This window comes from Macrotis lagotis, chromosome 2, assembly GCF_037893015.1.
Source record: "Macrotis lagotis isolate mMagLag1 chromosome 2, bilby.v1.9.chrom.fasta, whole genome shotgun sequence".
NCBI lineage: Eukaryota > Metazoa > Chordata > Mammalia > Peramelemorphia > Peramelidae > Macrotis > Macrotis lagotis.
In genome coordinates this window covers 172,099,453-172,116,087 of record NC_133659.1, presented here as the reverse complement: position 1 = coordinate 172,116,087, position 16,635 = coordinate 172,099,453, and the positions used below count along the sequence as shown (strand labels likewise).

Here is a 16,635-nt window from a genome sequence, read left to right as displayed (position 1 = left end):
CCCAAGGCCACACAGCTAGGTAATTATTAAGTGTCTGAGGCCAGATTTGAACTCAGGTACTCCTGACTCCAAGGCCGGTGCTTTATCCACTACACCACCTAGCTGCCCCCAATACGCCACTCCCAATCACATTCTTTATGATAAGTCCATCACAAAAGTTACTTCCATATTTTTCCACCATTGCCATTGCTGATCACAACTCCCTCCTTTCGTATTTCTCCACTACCAGGTACCATATTTTCTCTCTCCTTTCGCTCTGACTCTGCTGTAGGGTAGCTGAGTGGCGCAGCAGACAGATCCCTAGCCCTGGGGCCAAGAGACCCCGAGCCCCCATACCACCCCTTAGGCCCAGCATCTACCTGGCCCTATGGTCCTGGACAGGCCATCCAATCCCAGTCCCTTGCAAGAAGTAAAAAAGGAATGTCTTATATCTGACCACTCTTCCCCCATGGTCCATCCTCCCCTCCATCCCACCCCTTCCCCTTGTCCCCCTTCTCTCCTTCTTACTCCACATGTCTATACCCCATTGAGTATATGTGCTGTTTCCTCTCCTAGCCACCTCTGATGAGAGCAAAGATTCCCTCATTCCCCCTTGCCTCCCCCCTTCCATATCATTGCAATAGTTCATTGTAATAAAGAAAAATCTTATTATATGAAATATCTTAGCCTATTCCTCCTCTCCTTTTTCTTTCTCCCATTACATTTCCCTTTTATCTATTGACTCCACTTTTACACCACAGTATATCTTCAAATTCAGTTTTCTCCTGTGCTTCATCTATAAAAGCTCCTTCTACCTGCTCTGTTAATTGAGAAGGTTCATATGAGTATTATCAGTGTCATTTTTCTATACAGGAATACATGCAGTTCATCATCATTAAGTCCCTCATATTTTCCCCTTCTCTTCCAATCTCTATGCTTCACCTGAGTCCTGTATTTGAAGATCAAACCTTCTGTTCAGCTCTGACCATTCTAACAGGAACATTTGAAATTCCCCTGGTTCACTGAAAGTCCATCTTTTTCCCTGGAAGAGGACATTCAGCCTTGCTGGGTAGTTGATTCTCAGTTGCATTCTAAGCTCTTTTGCCTTCCGGTATATAATATTCCAAGCCCTATGAGCTTTTAATGTAGCTGCTGCTAAGTCCTGTGAGATCCTGATTGCAGCTCCACGGTATTTGAATTGTGTCCTTCTGGCTGCTTGTAATATTTTCTCTTTGACTTGGAAGTTCTGGAACTTGGCTATAATATTCCTGGGGGTTGGTTTTTTGGGAATCTCTTCCTCGGGGAGATCGGTGAATTTTCTCCATTTCTATTTTGCCCTCTGCTTCTAGGATATCAGGGTAATTTTCCTGTAGTGATTCTTTGAAAATGATGTCAAGGCTCTTTTCCTGATCATGACTTTCAGGTATTCCAGTAATTTTTAGATTATCTTTCCTAAATCAGTTTTCCATATCAGTTGTTTTTTTAATGAGATGTTTCACATTTTCTTCTAATTTTTCATTCTTTTGGTTTTGAAGTATTGAGTCCTGATTTCTCGTAAATTCATCAATCTCCCTGAGTTCTATTCTTTGTCTGAAGGATTTGTTTTCCTCAGAGAGCTTTCTTATCTCTTTTTCCATCTGGCCAATTCTGCTTTTTAAAGCATTCTTCTCAATAACTTTTTGAACTGTTTTATCCATTTGACCTAAGCTGGTTTTTAGCATGCTATTTTCTTCAGCATTCTTTTGGATTTCCTTGACTAAGCTGCTGACTTCATTTTCATGTTTTTCCTGCATCTTTCTCATTCTTTTCCCAGTTTTTCTTCTATCTCCCTCATTTGATTTTCAAAGTCTTTTTTTGAGCTCTGTCATAGCCTGAGCCCAATTTCTGTTTTTCTTGGAGTCTTTAGATGCAGGAGCTTGTGCTTCCTCATCTTCAGACTGAGTGTTTTGATCCTTCTTGGGCTCACAGGCAAAATGTTTCTCAGTGGTGTTCCTCTTGTTTCTCTGCTTGCTCATTTTCCCAGCCTGTGCCTGTTTTTGGGGTGCTTCCTGAGCTTTTGGGACAATCCCACAAGGGTCTCAGTGTGTGAGGCTCTGTCCTCCCTGCTGGTCTGTGAATGATCATAATCACCCTCCTCTGAGGTGGGGGGGATCCCTGCTGTTCTATGGGGGGGCCTAGACTGCGATCAGGATTTAAATGTGGACAAAACCCCAGCGTCCTGTTCCAGGGGCAGAGGACAGAGCTCGGCAGTCTCTCTTCACTCCCCTACCTAGGTTCATTGGGCTCATGCCCTGGCTCTGCCTGCTTCTGTTTTCTGGATCTGGGCTGCCACAAGACCACATTTCTCTCTGTGTGCCCTGAGGGCTGGGCTTCATGTGCTCTCTCTAGCAGAGGTCCCCCCAGGTTGTGCCCAGTGCTCCCCAGGATGTAGCTCAGGAAACTCCCCTGCTGCTGTGAGCCGTGGCTCCCAGCACCCTGGGGCTGCCTCCAGGGGACTGAAGTTCTTTCGCTCTGGCAGGCCACCCCTCTGGCAGGCTGCCCCTCCAACCCCGGGGAGTAGTCTTTCTACTCTTTTCCAGGTTACCTTGAGTAGGAGAACTGCCTCACTGGGTCCCTCTGTGGGTTCTGTCTCTCAAAAATTTAGAGCCCTTAGTTTATAAGTTTTATGAAAGAGCGTCTAAGAGATGTTACTCTCTTGTCGCCATCTTGGCTCCGCCCCGCCTTCGTTTTCTAATATAGAGCTTCATATGTGGTAGAATGTCATAGTGTTGATTGACATTTAAAACTGCTTAAATTAAAGATATTTAACAAAGAAAATTGCTAAGAGCTCAAAAATAAAGTTCCCATATTTAAGACTTGGTAGTAGATGAATGAAATCAGTGGTTGCTTATTTATTCTTTAAAGTTGTGGAATGGCATTTAAATTAGGTACACACTGATAACTTTCTTTGGCCCTTTACAGAACATAATTTACCTATTTTTACCTTCTGTTAGATTTTCCAAGCTTATAGGGATTGATAAAATGATAAAACAGCATCTTCTTCTTTTTCTTGTTCCTGTCTGCTACTTTTTGTGTTTTTGTGATCTGGAAATATTTTTTAATTTATATTTCTTGCAAATATTAAAAAAAAGGTTGAGCTGGAGAATTTCCCTCTCATAAAGGTGACTTGCCTTTGATGTCAATTATGCTAATAGGCAAGAGAAATAATCAGGTCAGAATGACCTTGGTCATCCAACATTATGACCTAGGAGTACTCAGAGATCTTTGTTATTCCTGTAGAGTTTATTAACAAGCTATAACTTTAAGTGGTGTGAATGACCTTTCCTTTCTGTAAAGGGGATTAACAAATTGATACATTTCTCTTCAGTTCTGACTCAGATTTTTGTAATCTTGAGTCTAGTCTTCAGGAACTAAATAAAGCTGCTATATAATGCAGTCCTATTTTTCTTTTTTCTTTTTCCCTTTCTTCTTTCCCTTTTTTCTTCCTTTTTTTCCTTTTCTTCTTTTCCTTCCTTCCTTCCCTCCCTCCTTCCATGATACTTGCTGAGATCTTATTCCTTATTGTTCCAGAATCTATTACCAATTGATAATACTTTTTTTCAGGTACTATTTATGGTCTGACTTTAATCAATAAAACCCTGTCTGGGTCTTGATGATTGGAGACCAGTTATGTGTATTTACATTTCCTTCATAGACAATATGAGGTATGCTTAGACTAACTATCCTCATATTAGAAAATTGTGGTCTAGTCTGAGAAATAAAATGAACCCTTTTAAAGCTTGTTCCCCTGTCCCCATTCTCTGCCTTGCAGTAGTCAGCTGCTTATCCAGTAAAGACCAATGCACATATTAAGTTGAGAAAGCAAAGAATGGTGCAGAGGATATTATGAGTGAATGTATTCTTTTTAGCTGGAATTTATAACCAAAATAATGTCAAATTAAATCTTAGATTCAGATCTCTCACCTACAGCTAGCCACTGTGTATTCCTTTGTAAGAGATCTGGAAAGCAATGGAGATACAGCAGCCTAGATGACCTGCTCCTTTGTCTCTACTAACATTCTCTGCAAAACCTTTTTCACTATGGACTGTGAAAGAATTGATTGATGACTGAAGAATTTCAGCAGTTATATCCCGGTCTTGTTGACACTGCCGCTGCTCCAATTCACTAGCATTGACTTATTTTCACAGACTAGAACTGAAAATAAAATGACTGGAGAAAGGGGTATTTTTTTTTAACTGAAGAAAATTGCAAGTACAATAGTGTGAAAAGTGATGAAAAAGGGACAGCTCACTTGTTCTACATCAAGAATATAAAAGAGTCTTATAAGGGCAAGGTGAAGTGATGCAAGATACTGCATTATGCCAAATGCTTGGATTTCTTCCCATTCCTGCATGGCAGTACCCACCCTCCCCCCTCACAGAGATGGCCAGGTCCCCTTCCACTAAAATATCTCCCTGACTTCCTGAAATTCTTTCTATTAGATTTACTTAGATTAATAAACAGAACCCCCTGGGAGGGTTGGGAGGATGCCTGTCAGTCTTTGATATCATAGTAATATTGTCTCTAAAACAAGGCAAATTATTTTCTCTGCTGTCTTTTGGAAACATTTGTGTGCTACATTAAAATGAATATTGTGATCGGCCTTGAAAGGGGAAACCCAGCAAAAAAGATGCAGCCTGAATGTTGAGTTTGGAAGTGAAGGTTATAGCAATTTAGGTAATTTTTAAAGTGCCATATGTATATGCTGATTATATATATATGTCTCAGGCCTTTTTTTTTTAAAGTACCAACTGCTATTGTTTCCTTCCTCTAGAGTTGCTTCTCTGAGTCTCTGCCAGGTATCAGCAACCAGGGCTTCCAAAGCCCAAAACGGGCAGGCTCAAACCTCAATGTGGATTAGTTAACCAGATAGCTTTCCTCTTTCCACTTGGTTGAGATGCATGCATGAGAAAATAAGAGTTTGGTGATGAAGGTGAGGAAGCATCAAGAGAGAATTCCGGTCACTGGGGCTCTTGTTGGGGGTGGGGGGGGGGGGCTGCAGTAGAGAGTGTAGCATCAGCTTCTGGCTAGGATGAGGGAGAGGAATTTTTTAGGAGGCTAGACCAGGAGTGTGTGTGTCAAACAGACTACTTTGAAATTTTGTCTGAATCTCTTTTAGTTCCAGCCACTTGCTCCCCCTCTCATCCCCCCTTCCCTGAAGCCAAGCCTAGCTGCGGCTTAATTCCTCAGGCCTCTTTACCTTGGCCCTGCTTAAGAGAGTGAAACAGTAATGAAGTGGGAGAAACAACCCAAAGCTGTCTCAGTAATTCAAGATGAGCTAGATTTTGGAACTGTTCCACTGATACAAAAGTGGAATGAAATCAAAAGCTTTTCGGGGGGTGGAGCCAAGATGGCGACAAGAACGCTTCATGTCTTTGGCACTTTCTCATAAAACTCATAAGCTAAGGACTTTAACTAAATTTTCAAGAGACAGAACCCACAGAGGGACCCAATGAGGCAGTTCTCCTATTCAAGGTAACCTGGAAAAGAGCAGAAAGGCTCTGCACCAGGGTCGGAGGGGCGGCCAGCCAGAGGGGTAGCCCGCCAGAGCGATAGAACTTCAGCCTCCCAGAGGCAGCCCCAGGGCACTGGGAAGTTTCCTGAGCTACACCCCAGGGAGCACCGGGCACAAAGTGGGGGAACAGTGGGGACCTCTGCCAGCCCTCAGGACACACAGCTAGCAACGTGGTCTTTCAGCAGCCCAAAACCAGGAACAGAGGCAGAGCCCTAAGTAGGAGCTCCCAGGGCATGAGCCCATTGAACCTAGGGAGGGGAGTAAAGAGAGAGACTGTCGAGCTCTGTCCTCTGCCCCTGGAACAGGACTCTGGGGTTCTGACCACATTCAGATCCTGATCTCAGTCTAGGCCCCACCATAGAACAGCAGTACCCCCCCACCTCAGCCCTGTGGCAGAGGGGGGTGCATATGGTCATTCACAGACCAGGAGGGAGGACAGAGCCTCACACACTGAGACCCTTGTGGGAGTGTCCCAAAAGCTCAGGAAGCACCCCAAAAACAGGCACAGGCTGGGAAAATGAGCAAGCAGAGAAACAAGAGGAACACCATTGAGAAATATTTTGCAAATATGCCCAAGAAGGATCAAAATACTCAGTCTGAAGATGAGGAAGCACAAGCTAAAGACTCCAAGAAAAACAGAAATTGGGCTCGGGCTATGACAGAGCTCAAAAAAGACTTTGAAAATCAAATGAGGGAGTTGGAAGAAAAACTGGGAAAAGAAAGGAGAGAGATGCAGGAAAAACATGAAAATGAAGTCAGCAGCCTAGTCAAGGAAATCCAAAAAAAAAAAAATGCTGAAGAAATTAGCATGCTAAAAACCAGCTTAGGTCAAATGGATAAAACAGTTCAAAAAGTTATGAAGAAGAAGAATGCTTTAAAAAGCAAAACTCGCCAGATGGAAAAAGAGTAAGAAAACTCTCTGAGGAGAACAAATCCTTCGGACAAAGAATAGAACTCAGGGAGATTGATGAATTTACAAGAAATCAGGACTCAGTACTTCAAAACCAAAAAGATGAAAAATTAGAAGAAAATGTCAAATATCTCATTGAAAAAACAACTGATATAGAAAACAGACTTAGGAAAGATAATCTAAAAATTACTGGAATACCTGAAAGTCATGATCAGGAAAAGAGCCTTGACATCATTTTCAAAGAATTACTACAGAAAAATTACCCTGATATTCTAGAAGCAAAGGGCAAAATAGAAATGGAGAGAATCCACCAATCCCCCCAAGAACGAGATCCCCAAAAACCAACCCCTAGGAATATTATAGCTAAGTTCCAAATCTCCCAAGTCAAAGAGAAAATATTACAAGCAGCCAGAAGGACACAGTTCAAATATCGTGAAGCTGCAGTCAGGATCTCACAGGACTTAGCAGCAACTACATTGGAAGCTTGTAGGGCTTGGAATACAATATACTGGAAGGCAAAAGAGCTTAGAATGCAGCTAAGAATGAACTACCCAGCAAGGCTGAATGTCCTCTTCCAGGGAAAAAGATGGACTTTCAATGAACCAGGGGAATTTCAAAGGTTCCTTTTGGAATGGCCAGAGCTGAACAGAAGGTTTGATCTTCAGATACAGGACTCAGGTGAAGCATAGAGAGTGGAGGAGAAGGGTAAAATATGAGGGACTTAATGATGATGAACTGCATGTATTCCTGTATAGAAAAATGACACTGATAATACTCATATGAACCATCTCAGTTAATAGAGCAGGTAGAGGGAGCTTTTATAGATGAAGCACAGGAGAAAGCTGAATTTGAAGATAAAATATAGTGTAAAAATGGAGTCAATAGAAAAAAAAGGGAAATGTAATGGGAGAAAGAAAAAGGAGAGGGGGGAATAGGCCAAGATATTTCATATAATAAGATTTTTCTTTATTACAATGAGCTATTGCAATGATATGGAAGGGGGGAGGCAAGGGGGAATGAGGGAATCTTTGCTCTCATCAGAGGTGGTTAGGAGAGGAAACAGCATATATACTCAATGGGGTATAGGCATCTGGAGTAAGAAGGAGGGGGGACAGGGAGAAGGGGTGAGGATGTGAATGAAGGAGGAGAGGATGGACCATGGGGGGAGAGTGGTCAGATATAACACATTTTCTTTTTTACTTCTTGCAAGGGGCTGGGATTGGATGGCCTGTCTGGGACCATAGGGCCAGGTGGGTGCTGGGCCTAAGGGGTGGTATGGGGGCTCAGGGCTTCTTGGCCCCAGGACCAGGGATCTGTCTGCTGCACCACTCAGATACCCTACAGCAGAGTCAGAGTGAAAGGAGAGAGAAAATATACTACATGGTAGTAGAGAAATACGAAAGGAGGGAGTTGCGATCAGCAATGACAATGGTGGAAAAATATGGAAGTAACTTTTGTGATGGACTTACCATAAAGAATGTGATCTGACAGAGTGCATTCTGGGGGGGGGGGGGGGGAGCAAGATTGGGGGAAAAATATAAAACTCAAATAATACCTTTAATTAAAAAATAAATTTAAATTAAAAAAAAAAGAATGTGATCCACCCATAACAGAGTTGTTGGTGTTGGAACAAAGACTGAAGCACATTTTTCATTATTATTATTATTATTTGGGGGGGTGTGCGGGGCAAATGGGGCTGGGTGGCCTGCCTAGGGCCACACAGCAGGGTGATCTTTGGGTGTCTGAGGCGAGATTTGGACTCGTGTGCTCCTGGCTCAAGGGCCAATGCTCTGTCCGCCACCCAGCCACCCCTACTATTATTACTATTTTATTTTATTTTGGGTCTTTTTTTTTGTTTTTTGCAGGGCAGTGGGGTTCGGGTGCCTTGCATGTCACATGGCTGGGTGATTGTTTGGTCTACGAGGCTAGATGTGGGCTATGGTGCTCGTGGCTCCAGGGCTGGTGCTCCGTCCATTGCGCCACCTGGCTATACCTACAATAATTACTGTTTTTTTTTAATTTTAATTTTTTCTCTCCCCTTTACTTTATTGCTCAAGCAAGTCTATATTTATGGGGGAGGGGTATTTCGTTTACTCTTAAACAAGAATATTTTATTAATGTAAAAACATTATTTGTACAAAATGAGAATAAATATTAAAAAAAACCTAACTGGGAAACATTTAACAAAATAAATGAAAATACCATAAAAAAAAAAAAAACAAAAGCCTTTCCAAAAAAAATAAGACTTGTTTCTTTACCTCATTTTAAGCTATGATCATAGCTTTGGCTCTGAAAAATGAATGAATGGAGGCTCTCCAAGCTCAGCTCTCATCCAACTTGGCCTTTCTCTAGGTGAAGCAGAGAAACAGAAAGAGGCGGAGCTGAGACATCAGGAGCTATTATCCCAAGCTGGAGGATTCAATGACTTTGCAACTCTAGCAGTAATCTTTGAACAGTGCAAATCAAGGTATGTAAAAGAATACATAAAATTACTGTGGCAAAAATGTTCTTTCTTGGGGTTTGCATTTACACATGTTTTTTATATTTGTGGATTCTTAATATTCTACATGGTGAGCTATTAAGTTGTCTGAAGTAATAGAATGCTTGAAGTATTGTGTATATGAAAAATTCCATCCATAGACTGAAATTACCTCATTTATAAATTGTTGGAGTTTTGTTGTGTTTTTTTTAACTCAGTGAAGGTGTTTTTAATTGACATAGTTTGTTGTTAAGCTCTGAAATAAGTTTTTCTCTTCATAAGCTGGTCCTAGCTGCCAACTTTCATATAGGCCAGTCCTACAGATGACTGGTTTCCTTCTCTATGTGAATGACACAAATAACCTTTCCCTAAAGCCCTGATTTGATTCCTTGTCTTAGAACTGATGCTACTGCACAAACTGTGGGAGGTTCTGCCAAGCCAGGGAATGAAGAGGGTATCTATAATCTAAGAATCAGCAGCTCAGCTAAATTTGTAGAGGCAGGTTAGCCACAGGGTAATGGATTTTTCAGGCAGAACAACTTTTAAAGATCATTATTTTAAATCATAGAAGGTTGTCCTGGGCCTCAGGGAAGATGATAACTGCACAAATGAAAAACTCAGATTCCTGAAGCAGTAAGAAAGTGATCTATTGCTTTTCATCACACCCAGATTCTCATTCACAGCCCATCTCCAGCTGCATGGTGTCAGAAACACTGGATCCACTGGAGGTGTTTACAGTCAGCGTTCCGTGTGGAAGGTCAGCTTCGAGAGATAATCAGGAAACTGAAGCAGGTGACCACTGCAGTGCTTCCCTTTAGGCTCAATCTATTTCAATCTTTTAGAGCAGCAGGGATTTATAAGTCCTTTCTATTATTTCCACCTTCAGTGCTACTCTGCCTTTTTTTTTATTATTTATTATATCATATTTATTATTATATTGTATTACTCCAAGAGATCCCTGGGAGATAAATCCAATTTGACAAATATTTATTCAGTTCTTACTGCATGGTTCTGTGCTCAGTGCTGGAAATATCCAACAAGCTATGAAATAAACCTGGCTTTCAGGGAGATTATAATCTAATAGCAAATGGAAGAGGAGTCAAAGATGACTCTGAGGTTGAAAATCTATATTATTGAGAGGGTGATGTTTTCAGGAATCAAAATAGAGAAGTAAAAAAAATAGAGAAGTAGAAGATGTAGACAGATTACGAAGTGCTTGTGTGATGGCATCAGGCAATTGCAATATCAGACTGGAACCCTGGGAAAAGGTTGCACAGAGAGGGTTGGTTGTCATTTATTTTAGGGGTGGAGGATTTAGATTTACCAAGAATGAGGGCTGCCTCTTTTTCTGAGACTTGAAAAAAGGGTGAGAGAATTAGTGAGGACACTGAAATCTTAGGGAGTAGAACTGGGAAGTTAAAGAAGTTCACACAGAAGAGCTTCAGATTTCTTAGCCAAATAGGAATAAAGATCATTTGTTGAGTGTGATGAGGGCAAATTGAGTCCTTGAGGTTCAAAGACTAGGTGGGAAGCAACTGTTGTGGAAGCCATGGGTCAGTGGGAACCAAATACAGATAATTGAGCTGCATCACATGGAGGGTCCCCTTTGAGATTAGTGTGCATACATTTTTGTGATTCCTTCTAGTAGCCCTCAGGCATTTAGGAGTGGAGAAGGAAGATGATACGAGTTACCCAAAATTGGGGGTTAACAGGATAGAAGCAGAAGACTTGAGGGAAAAAATGATTCAAGGTTGGAGAGTTGTATCAAAGTTATTGACCTTAAGGTCAATGTGGAGGGACCTGAGGCTCAAAAAGAAATGGAAAGGGCTGGAGATCATGATGTTATTGAATAACATGAGTAGAAAGGAGGAGAGGGGGAGAAAAGGAATAACAAGAGGGTAGTCAGAAAAGAGATAAAGGAAGTGAAAAAGTTTTGCATGATGGTGAATGAAATCCAAGATATGACCATCTTAGTGTATAGATGAAGGAAAGTAAATATGGAGGTCATAAGCTTTAACATACTCAAGAAACTATGAGGACAACATGTTAGAAGGGTCATTATATAGAGGCTGGCATCTCTGGGAATGATGCAGGTGAAAGACACAGAAGACCAAGATAGATAGCAAAACCATGGGAAAAGGTGGAATAAAGAACTAACTTTTTAAAAAGTTTTTAAGGTAAAAGATTATTTGTAGTTGTTACAAAAAAAAATAACCTCTTTACCAATATTCTTTATATAGCAACCTGATTTCCCAAGAGAAAGTTTTAATGGTCCTAGAAATGAAATCTTACGAAGATGTTTATGCAATGGATATTTCACCAATGTAGCAAGAAGGTGAGCAGGAAATTAAAAGAAAACTACACCACTGTCAGCAGTGATTAGGAGGGCTCAGCAGTTGACACATCCTCCAAAGTAATGGTGATGGCCTCCTTTGTAATTTTCATTTCTGTTGAGACTATATCAGAAAAGTGTAGATTATTTGGTCCATCTTTTCTTTTCTATCTGTTTCCTACTATGTAAATATTCCCATTATAAAAAGAAACTCTTCTGTTTTTAATTTAGAGTAGACTTCATTCATTTTTATGGTTATTTCTCATAAGACCATCCCTGGTGAGATAATCTGGTATTACTATATTCTTTTTACAAATAAGAAAATTGAGACAGAAAGTAAATGGCCTTGCCAGAATCAATCATTGAATGAACATTGTGAACAATTACAAGGTTTTCTTACCTCCTCAAATGTGCTCAAACTTTCCTTCTGCCTAAAGTTCCATTCTCTAACTCAACCCCATTTCTATCAATTGAAATATTTTCTTTTCTTCAAGTTCCAGCTCAAATACCAGCTATTCATTGAAGTCTGTCCTGATTCCCCTCCACTTAAAAGTAATCTTACTCTTGTTCTGAATCCATAGCACTTTGCCTGTGCCTTTCTGTATTATAATTATTGTTTGCATTTCTTATCTTCATTCTGAAGACCCTTCTCACATCTTCCCCTTTTTCTTTGCCCTTAAGTCTTCTCCAGTTTAAAAATATTCAGTAATTTTGACTGATTCTTATCCAAAATATGTTCTTTGGGCTCCTGACCATTCTGTTTGCTCTCTTGTGGGCATCCTTCAGGCACTCACCATCCCCCCTAAAATGTAATACTCGGAGTTGGGTATGATCTCTTCATTTCACAGGACTATCACCTATTCTAGATGCCACATTTTAATGCAGTATGTGGTCATGCTCACTTTTTTAGTGACCACATCACACTGCTGACTTATTGACTTATTGAGCCTCAACTCAAAACCCCTCAGTCTGAACTATTATAAAACCATGTCTCTCCTATTCTTTGCTTGAACAGTTTGCTTTTTTAAACTCGAGTGCAGAATTTTGCTTTCAGTCTCATTAAATGACATTCTGTTAGGTTCAGCCTTTTGAGATCCTCATCCTTTCAACTATTGTGCTAATCATTCCCTAGGCTTCATGTTATCTGCATATTTGGTAAGCATCTCATCCTACCTATCTTCAAATCATTAATGTGAATATTGAACAGAATGGGATTACAAATAATAACTAGTGGAATACCCCTAAATATCTCCTTGATCCATTAATCAACATACTTCACTTCTAATCATTCTGTCTTTTTTAGTCTAACATTCTATTCACATGGTTTCATCTTGTCTACAAGATTTTGGTGAGAATTCATCAAATGTCTTGTATCTACAGCATTTCTCTGATTTACCAATCTAATACTCTATCAAAAAAAGGAAAAGAAATTAGTCTGATAATTGGCTCCTAGTTATCACTGCTTCTGCTGTGATCCATGTGCTCAAGTCAGAGATCAAACTCACTATTATGTATACTTTGTGGAATTCAATTTCTTTTGAACATTTGTCAGATTGTGGAGGACTTTAAAAACTAGGCTAAGGATAAAATTGAGAAGAGATGTAATGAAAATCTAGCAGTGAAAACTTTTGCATAGGAATTTTAAATTAAGGAAATTGTGTTTTCATTGGTATCAGACTTCTGAATAGCAAAACTCAGATATACTTTTTAAAGGAGAAGTCTTATTTATTAATTGGATTGCTCATATCTAATGTTCATTTGAACTAAAGTGAGCCATAATGATGAAAAGTTTTTTTTAAACCTCTTATCTGTACTTAGAAAATCTTGCTAAGCATGGGGCCCAATATACTGCTTGTTTTATCATGTTACATTGATATCTTATAATCATGATGTAAAGTGCATCAGTATAACAATTTTTATTGTTTTTATAGGTCTGTTGGAAGAACATTTTGCACAATGGATGGGCATGGAACCCCAATACATATTCATCCTTCTTCAGCGGTAAATTATATTTTAAACCTTTGCTATAATCAGAATAATTATTTTGCTGATGTGTGTCTCTCTCTTTTACTTTTTCCTTTAAGAAATAAATTTGGCATCTATATTACTTTATTACTTAGTGCTATAAAGGCCTATGTGGAATGCATCTATGAAGAAAAAGTCCTAATATAAATTCTTCATATAATGAATTCAGAAAAATTGTAGGTCTTAAATATTTAATTGCTAACAAAGGATGATCTCATGTTACCTAGTACTCTAGATTGTTGAACAGAAAATCAAGAAAATTATGTCTCCCTTAATAAATAATTGTGTTTAGCTCTATAATCAGGAACCCAAACTCGAGTGGATCATTTTCCATGATGTTTTAGTTACTTCCAAAATGTATGTGAAGACTGTGTGCCCAATTCGCTATGAATGGGTTAAAGACTTGTTACCCAAGTTATATCAATTTGATGTGTATGAACTGAGCAGTATGGCCCGACATGAAGTGACAGAGGAAGAAATAAAGAGGTGGGAAAACAAGGAAGATCTAAAGCAACAAAAGGGTGAGTAAAACAAAAAGTCTAGTGGATTTTATGATTTAAAAACATGTGATAGAACTTTGGCTTTAGAATTTTTCACTAGGCAACAAAGGAATGCAATGAATCTCATCTTGGCTAGTCTTCTCTCTTACCAACTTTCTCTATCCAAGTAAGCATGTATTTTTATTGCAGTGCCACACCCTCTTCTAGACACAAATTGAATAGAAACTGAATTATTGGATGACTCCAAACCCAATGGGAGACTCCAAAGAATAGAATTGTTCTTTCTCTTAATATTCAAGAATATATAGAAGGAGAAAAAAAATGAAAGCATAGAGAAACCAGTCAAGTATTTTGTCAGTATCTGGCCCTGTACACTGATTAGAAGCACAATTTAAGCTTGCCTCATGTTTTTTCTTGCCTAATCCTAGACCACACTGTTTCTCTTGGGTGAGAAACGTTACTATTTTATTTCTTTACATTTTTCTAAGAAAATTCAGTGTACTTTTCCCCTTTAAAACCTTCAATCTCAATTCCAAGGATATCACTTGTATGTATTAATTTTTCATGTTTCCAGATAGAGCAATGAAGGAATCTCTAAAGAAAATGCAAAGAAGAAATGATGATAAATCCATTTTGGATGCACGAGCTCGCTTCCTGGAGAGGAAACATCAGAGGTCCCAGAACATCACAAGCACTTTGAAGGAAACTGACTAGGGGAAGACCTCTTGATTCACAAAAGACCAAAAGCAGTCAGAAAATAGTAAATAAAGCATGACTGCTTTACTATGTATTTCAGATAGTCCTGTCAAGTACCCAAGGAAGTTGCTATTGAATTTATTAGCCTGGGAGCTAAAATAGCTTCCCTACATTGATGCGCTCAGAAGGAATTTTCACAGGGAAAATGAGTAGGTTGCTCTGATCAATGGCATTGATGAGTGAATGAGTACAGCATGAGACATGAAGCAATGTTCCCTTTTACTTTCCATTCAGCTGACCTTAAATTGGCATGGAACTCTGTCCCTCAATACTTTTAAATAACACATAAATTGATATTTTATTAAGTTGCAACCCATTTGTAATGAAATATTAAAGATTATTTTGTTAAAATCTTCCTCTAACATATATTGGCTATGCAACCCTTAACTTCTCAATGTTTTAGGCAATTCTTTAGGACTGAGTTGTAGAACAGGTACCAACCTACATTGATAGAATTATTTTTTAACCTGGGTGTTCTCTGTGACAGTGAAAATACAGATTCAAGCCTCATCTCTAACTCCTTTCAAAACCACTGAATTAATATTAGAATTGCCTGTTACATCTGATGTGTTGTCATTTTTAAAGCATTATAAAATAATGACTTGAATGATCAAGGAGCAAATAAGAAAAATGTCTATAGCAGGACTCTCTTTAGAAAGTTGTTTTTACTGGGATTACATAAAACACTTTTATATAAGCATATGTTGGAAAAAGTACCCATAGCCAGCACAAGAAAGGGATCATACATGTAAGGACTTTTCATATATGTGTGTGTGTGATTAGTATAGTCTCACCTTAAAACTCAAAAGATAGAATAATGTATATTTAAGGTTTTTTTCTGCAAAGATTAAAATATTAAAATGTCTTATAGATAACTGACATTTTCTGGAAAGTTACAGCATTATTTCTATGTACTTAGAGGCTGAGTTGATTACTTTGGTTTTTAGGGTGAGAATTTTTTTGAAACCTTTACTAAAGAAATTATTGGTAGACCAAGATCTCTACTTCTTAAACTTTCTAAAGCAGGGGAAATGGTGATAGATTCACTCAACATGTTGCTGAAGTAGGCATAAAAGAGATTATTTCCAGAAGTGACTATTTTCCTTGGAAGTTTCTTGAAAAAGCTTATGTAAATTTTCATACATTGTGAGTCACAACTGAGATCCCAGGAAAAATTCTGAGTGATTAAAGGAGCTCATATTCTAAAGGTGGACTCACATTCTAAAGTGAAAGTCAAAGGGAAAGGTCCCATGGGCCTTGAAATATACTGCAGTAAAGCACAGAGTAATACTTTTTCAGAGTCATTTCTACTGATAAAATCCTAACAGTTTCTGTTGTTGAACCAATTGACTCTACTAAGGATCATGGTGGTAAGATCCTCCATTTGCAGTCTCATAGAAGGGCAGTTTCTTGGTATATTTGCTAAGGGGGCTGGGCTGGGATGCAGGGTCACTCTTGGAGATCTTGGGCTTGCCTAACTATCAGTGGCAGTTTGTTATTAGTGTTTGGGCCTCTTATCCACAGAGCTTGTTCCCCTCAGTGATGGCAACATTAGAGTTTGAAGATAGGTGGTAGGTGAGGGGCCTAGTGGTGGTTTGACTTGCCTGCCTCTGTTGCCTTCTTTCTTTCCCTCAGGGTGCCTTCATGCTTCAGTTGGGCTGGCTTGCCTGCCCTTTGGGCAGGAGGTTGTTAGGAGTTGGTTGGCAGTTAGTAGAATGACCAGCCCTTCCCCAAAAGAGTCACATCCCTGGGTGATGACTGAGCCCACCCCATCTATGCTCCAGCCCTACCCAAACCTTTAAATTTAAGTAGCCTCTTTCACACAAAGCCTCCATTTATCCAGACAGCATTATTAACTTAACTTTTTGGAGCAAACAATGTAGCCCAAAACATAACTCCCACAAATAGTCAATTCTTGGCACTCACAATTTATTTTTATCAATTACAAGGTAACCTCCTGGAAGCTTCTCTTTTTTTGAGATAAGATCATAGATGAACTCTTTCTAAGTCTGGAGGCCAAACTTTATTTCTGTGCAGTGACCAGGATTAGCTGGCTTCACAAATAAGAAATTTGGCCAAGCTGTTTTTATGTTCAGAAA

The 16,635-nt window shown here is 39.4% G+C and overlaps 1 protein-coding gene across 2 annotated transcripts in view; it reads left to right on the top strand.

Annotated features, from left to right (window-relative positions):
- The window catches only part of DHX40 (DEAH-box helicase 40), a 53,747-nt gene extending 38,332 nt beyond the window's left edge, over positions 1–15,415 (top strand). For both annotated transcript variants that reach the window (XM_074223575.1, XM_074223576.1), the window contains 6 exons: positions 8,797–8,911; positions 9,607–9,715; positions 11,164–11,258; positions 13,187–13,256; positions 13,573–13,801; positions 14,355–15,415. In XM_074223575.1, coding sequence (XP_074079676.1) covers positions 8,797–8,911; positions 9,607–9,715; positions 11,164–11,258; positions 13,187–13,256; positions 13,573–13,801; positions 14,355–14,494 — 758 coding nt within the window. In that variant the 3' untranslated portion in view covers positions 14,495–15,415. The remainder of the gene's footprint in view (positions 1–8,796; positions 8,912–9,606; positions 9,716–11,163; positions 11,259–13,186; positions 13,257–13,572; positions 13,802–14,354) is intronic.
- The last annotated feature ends 1,220 nt before the right edge of the window (positions 15,416–16,635 follow it).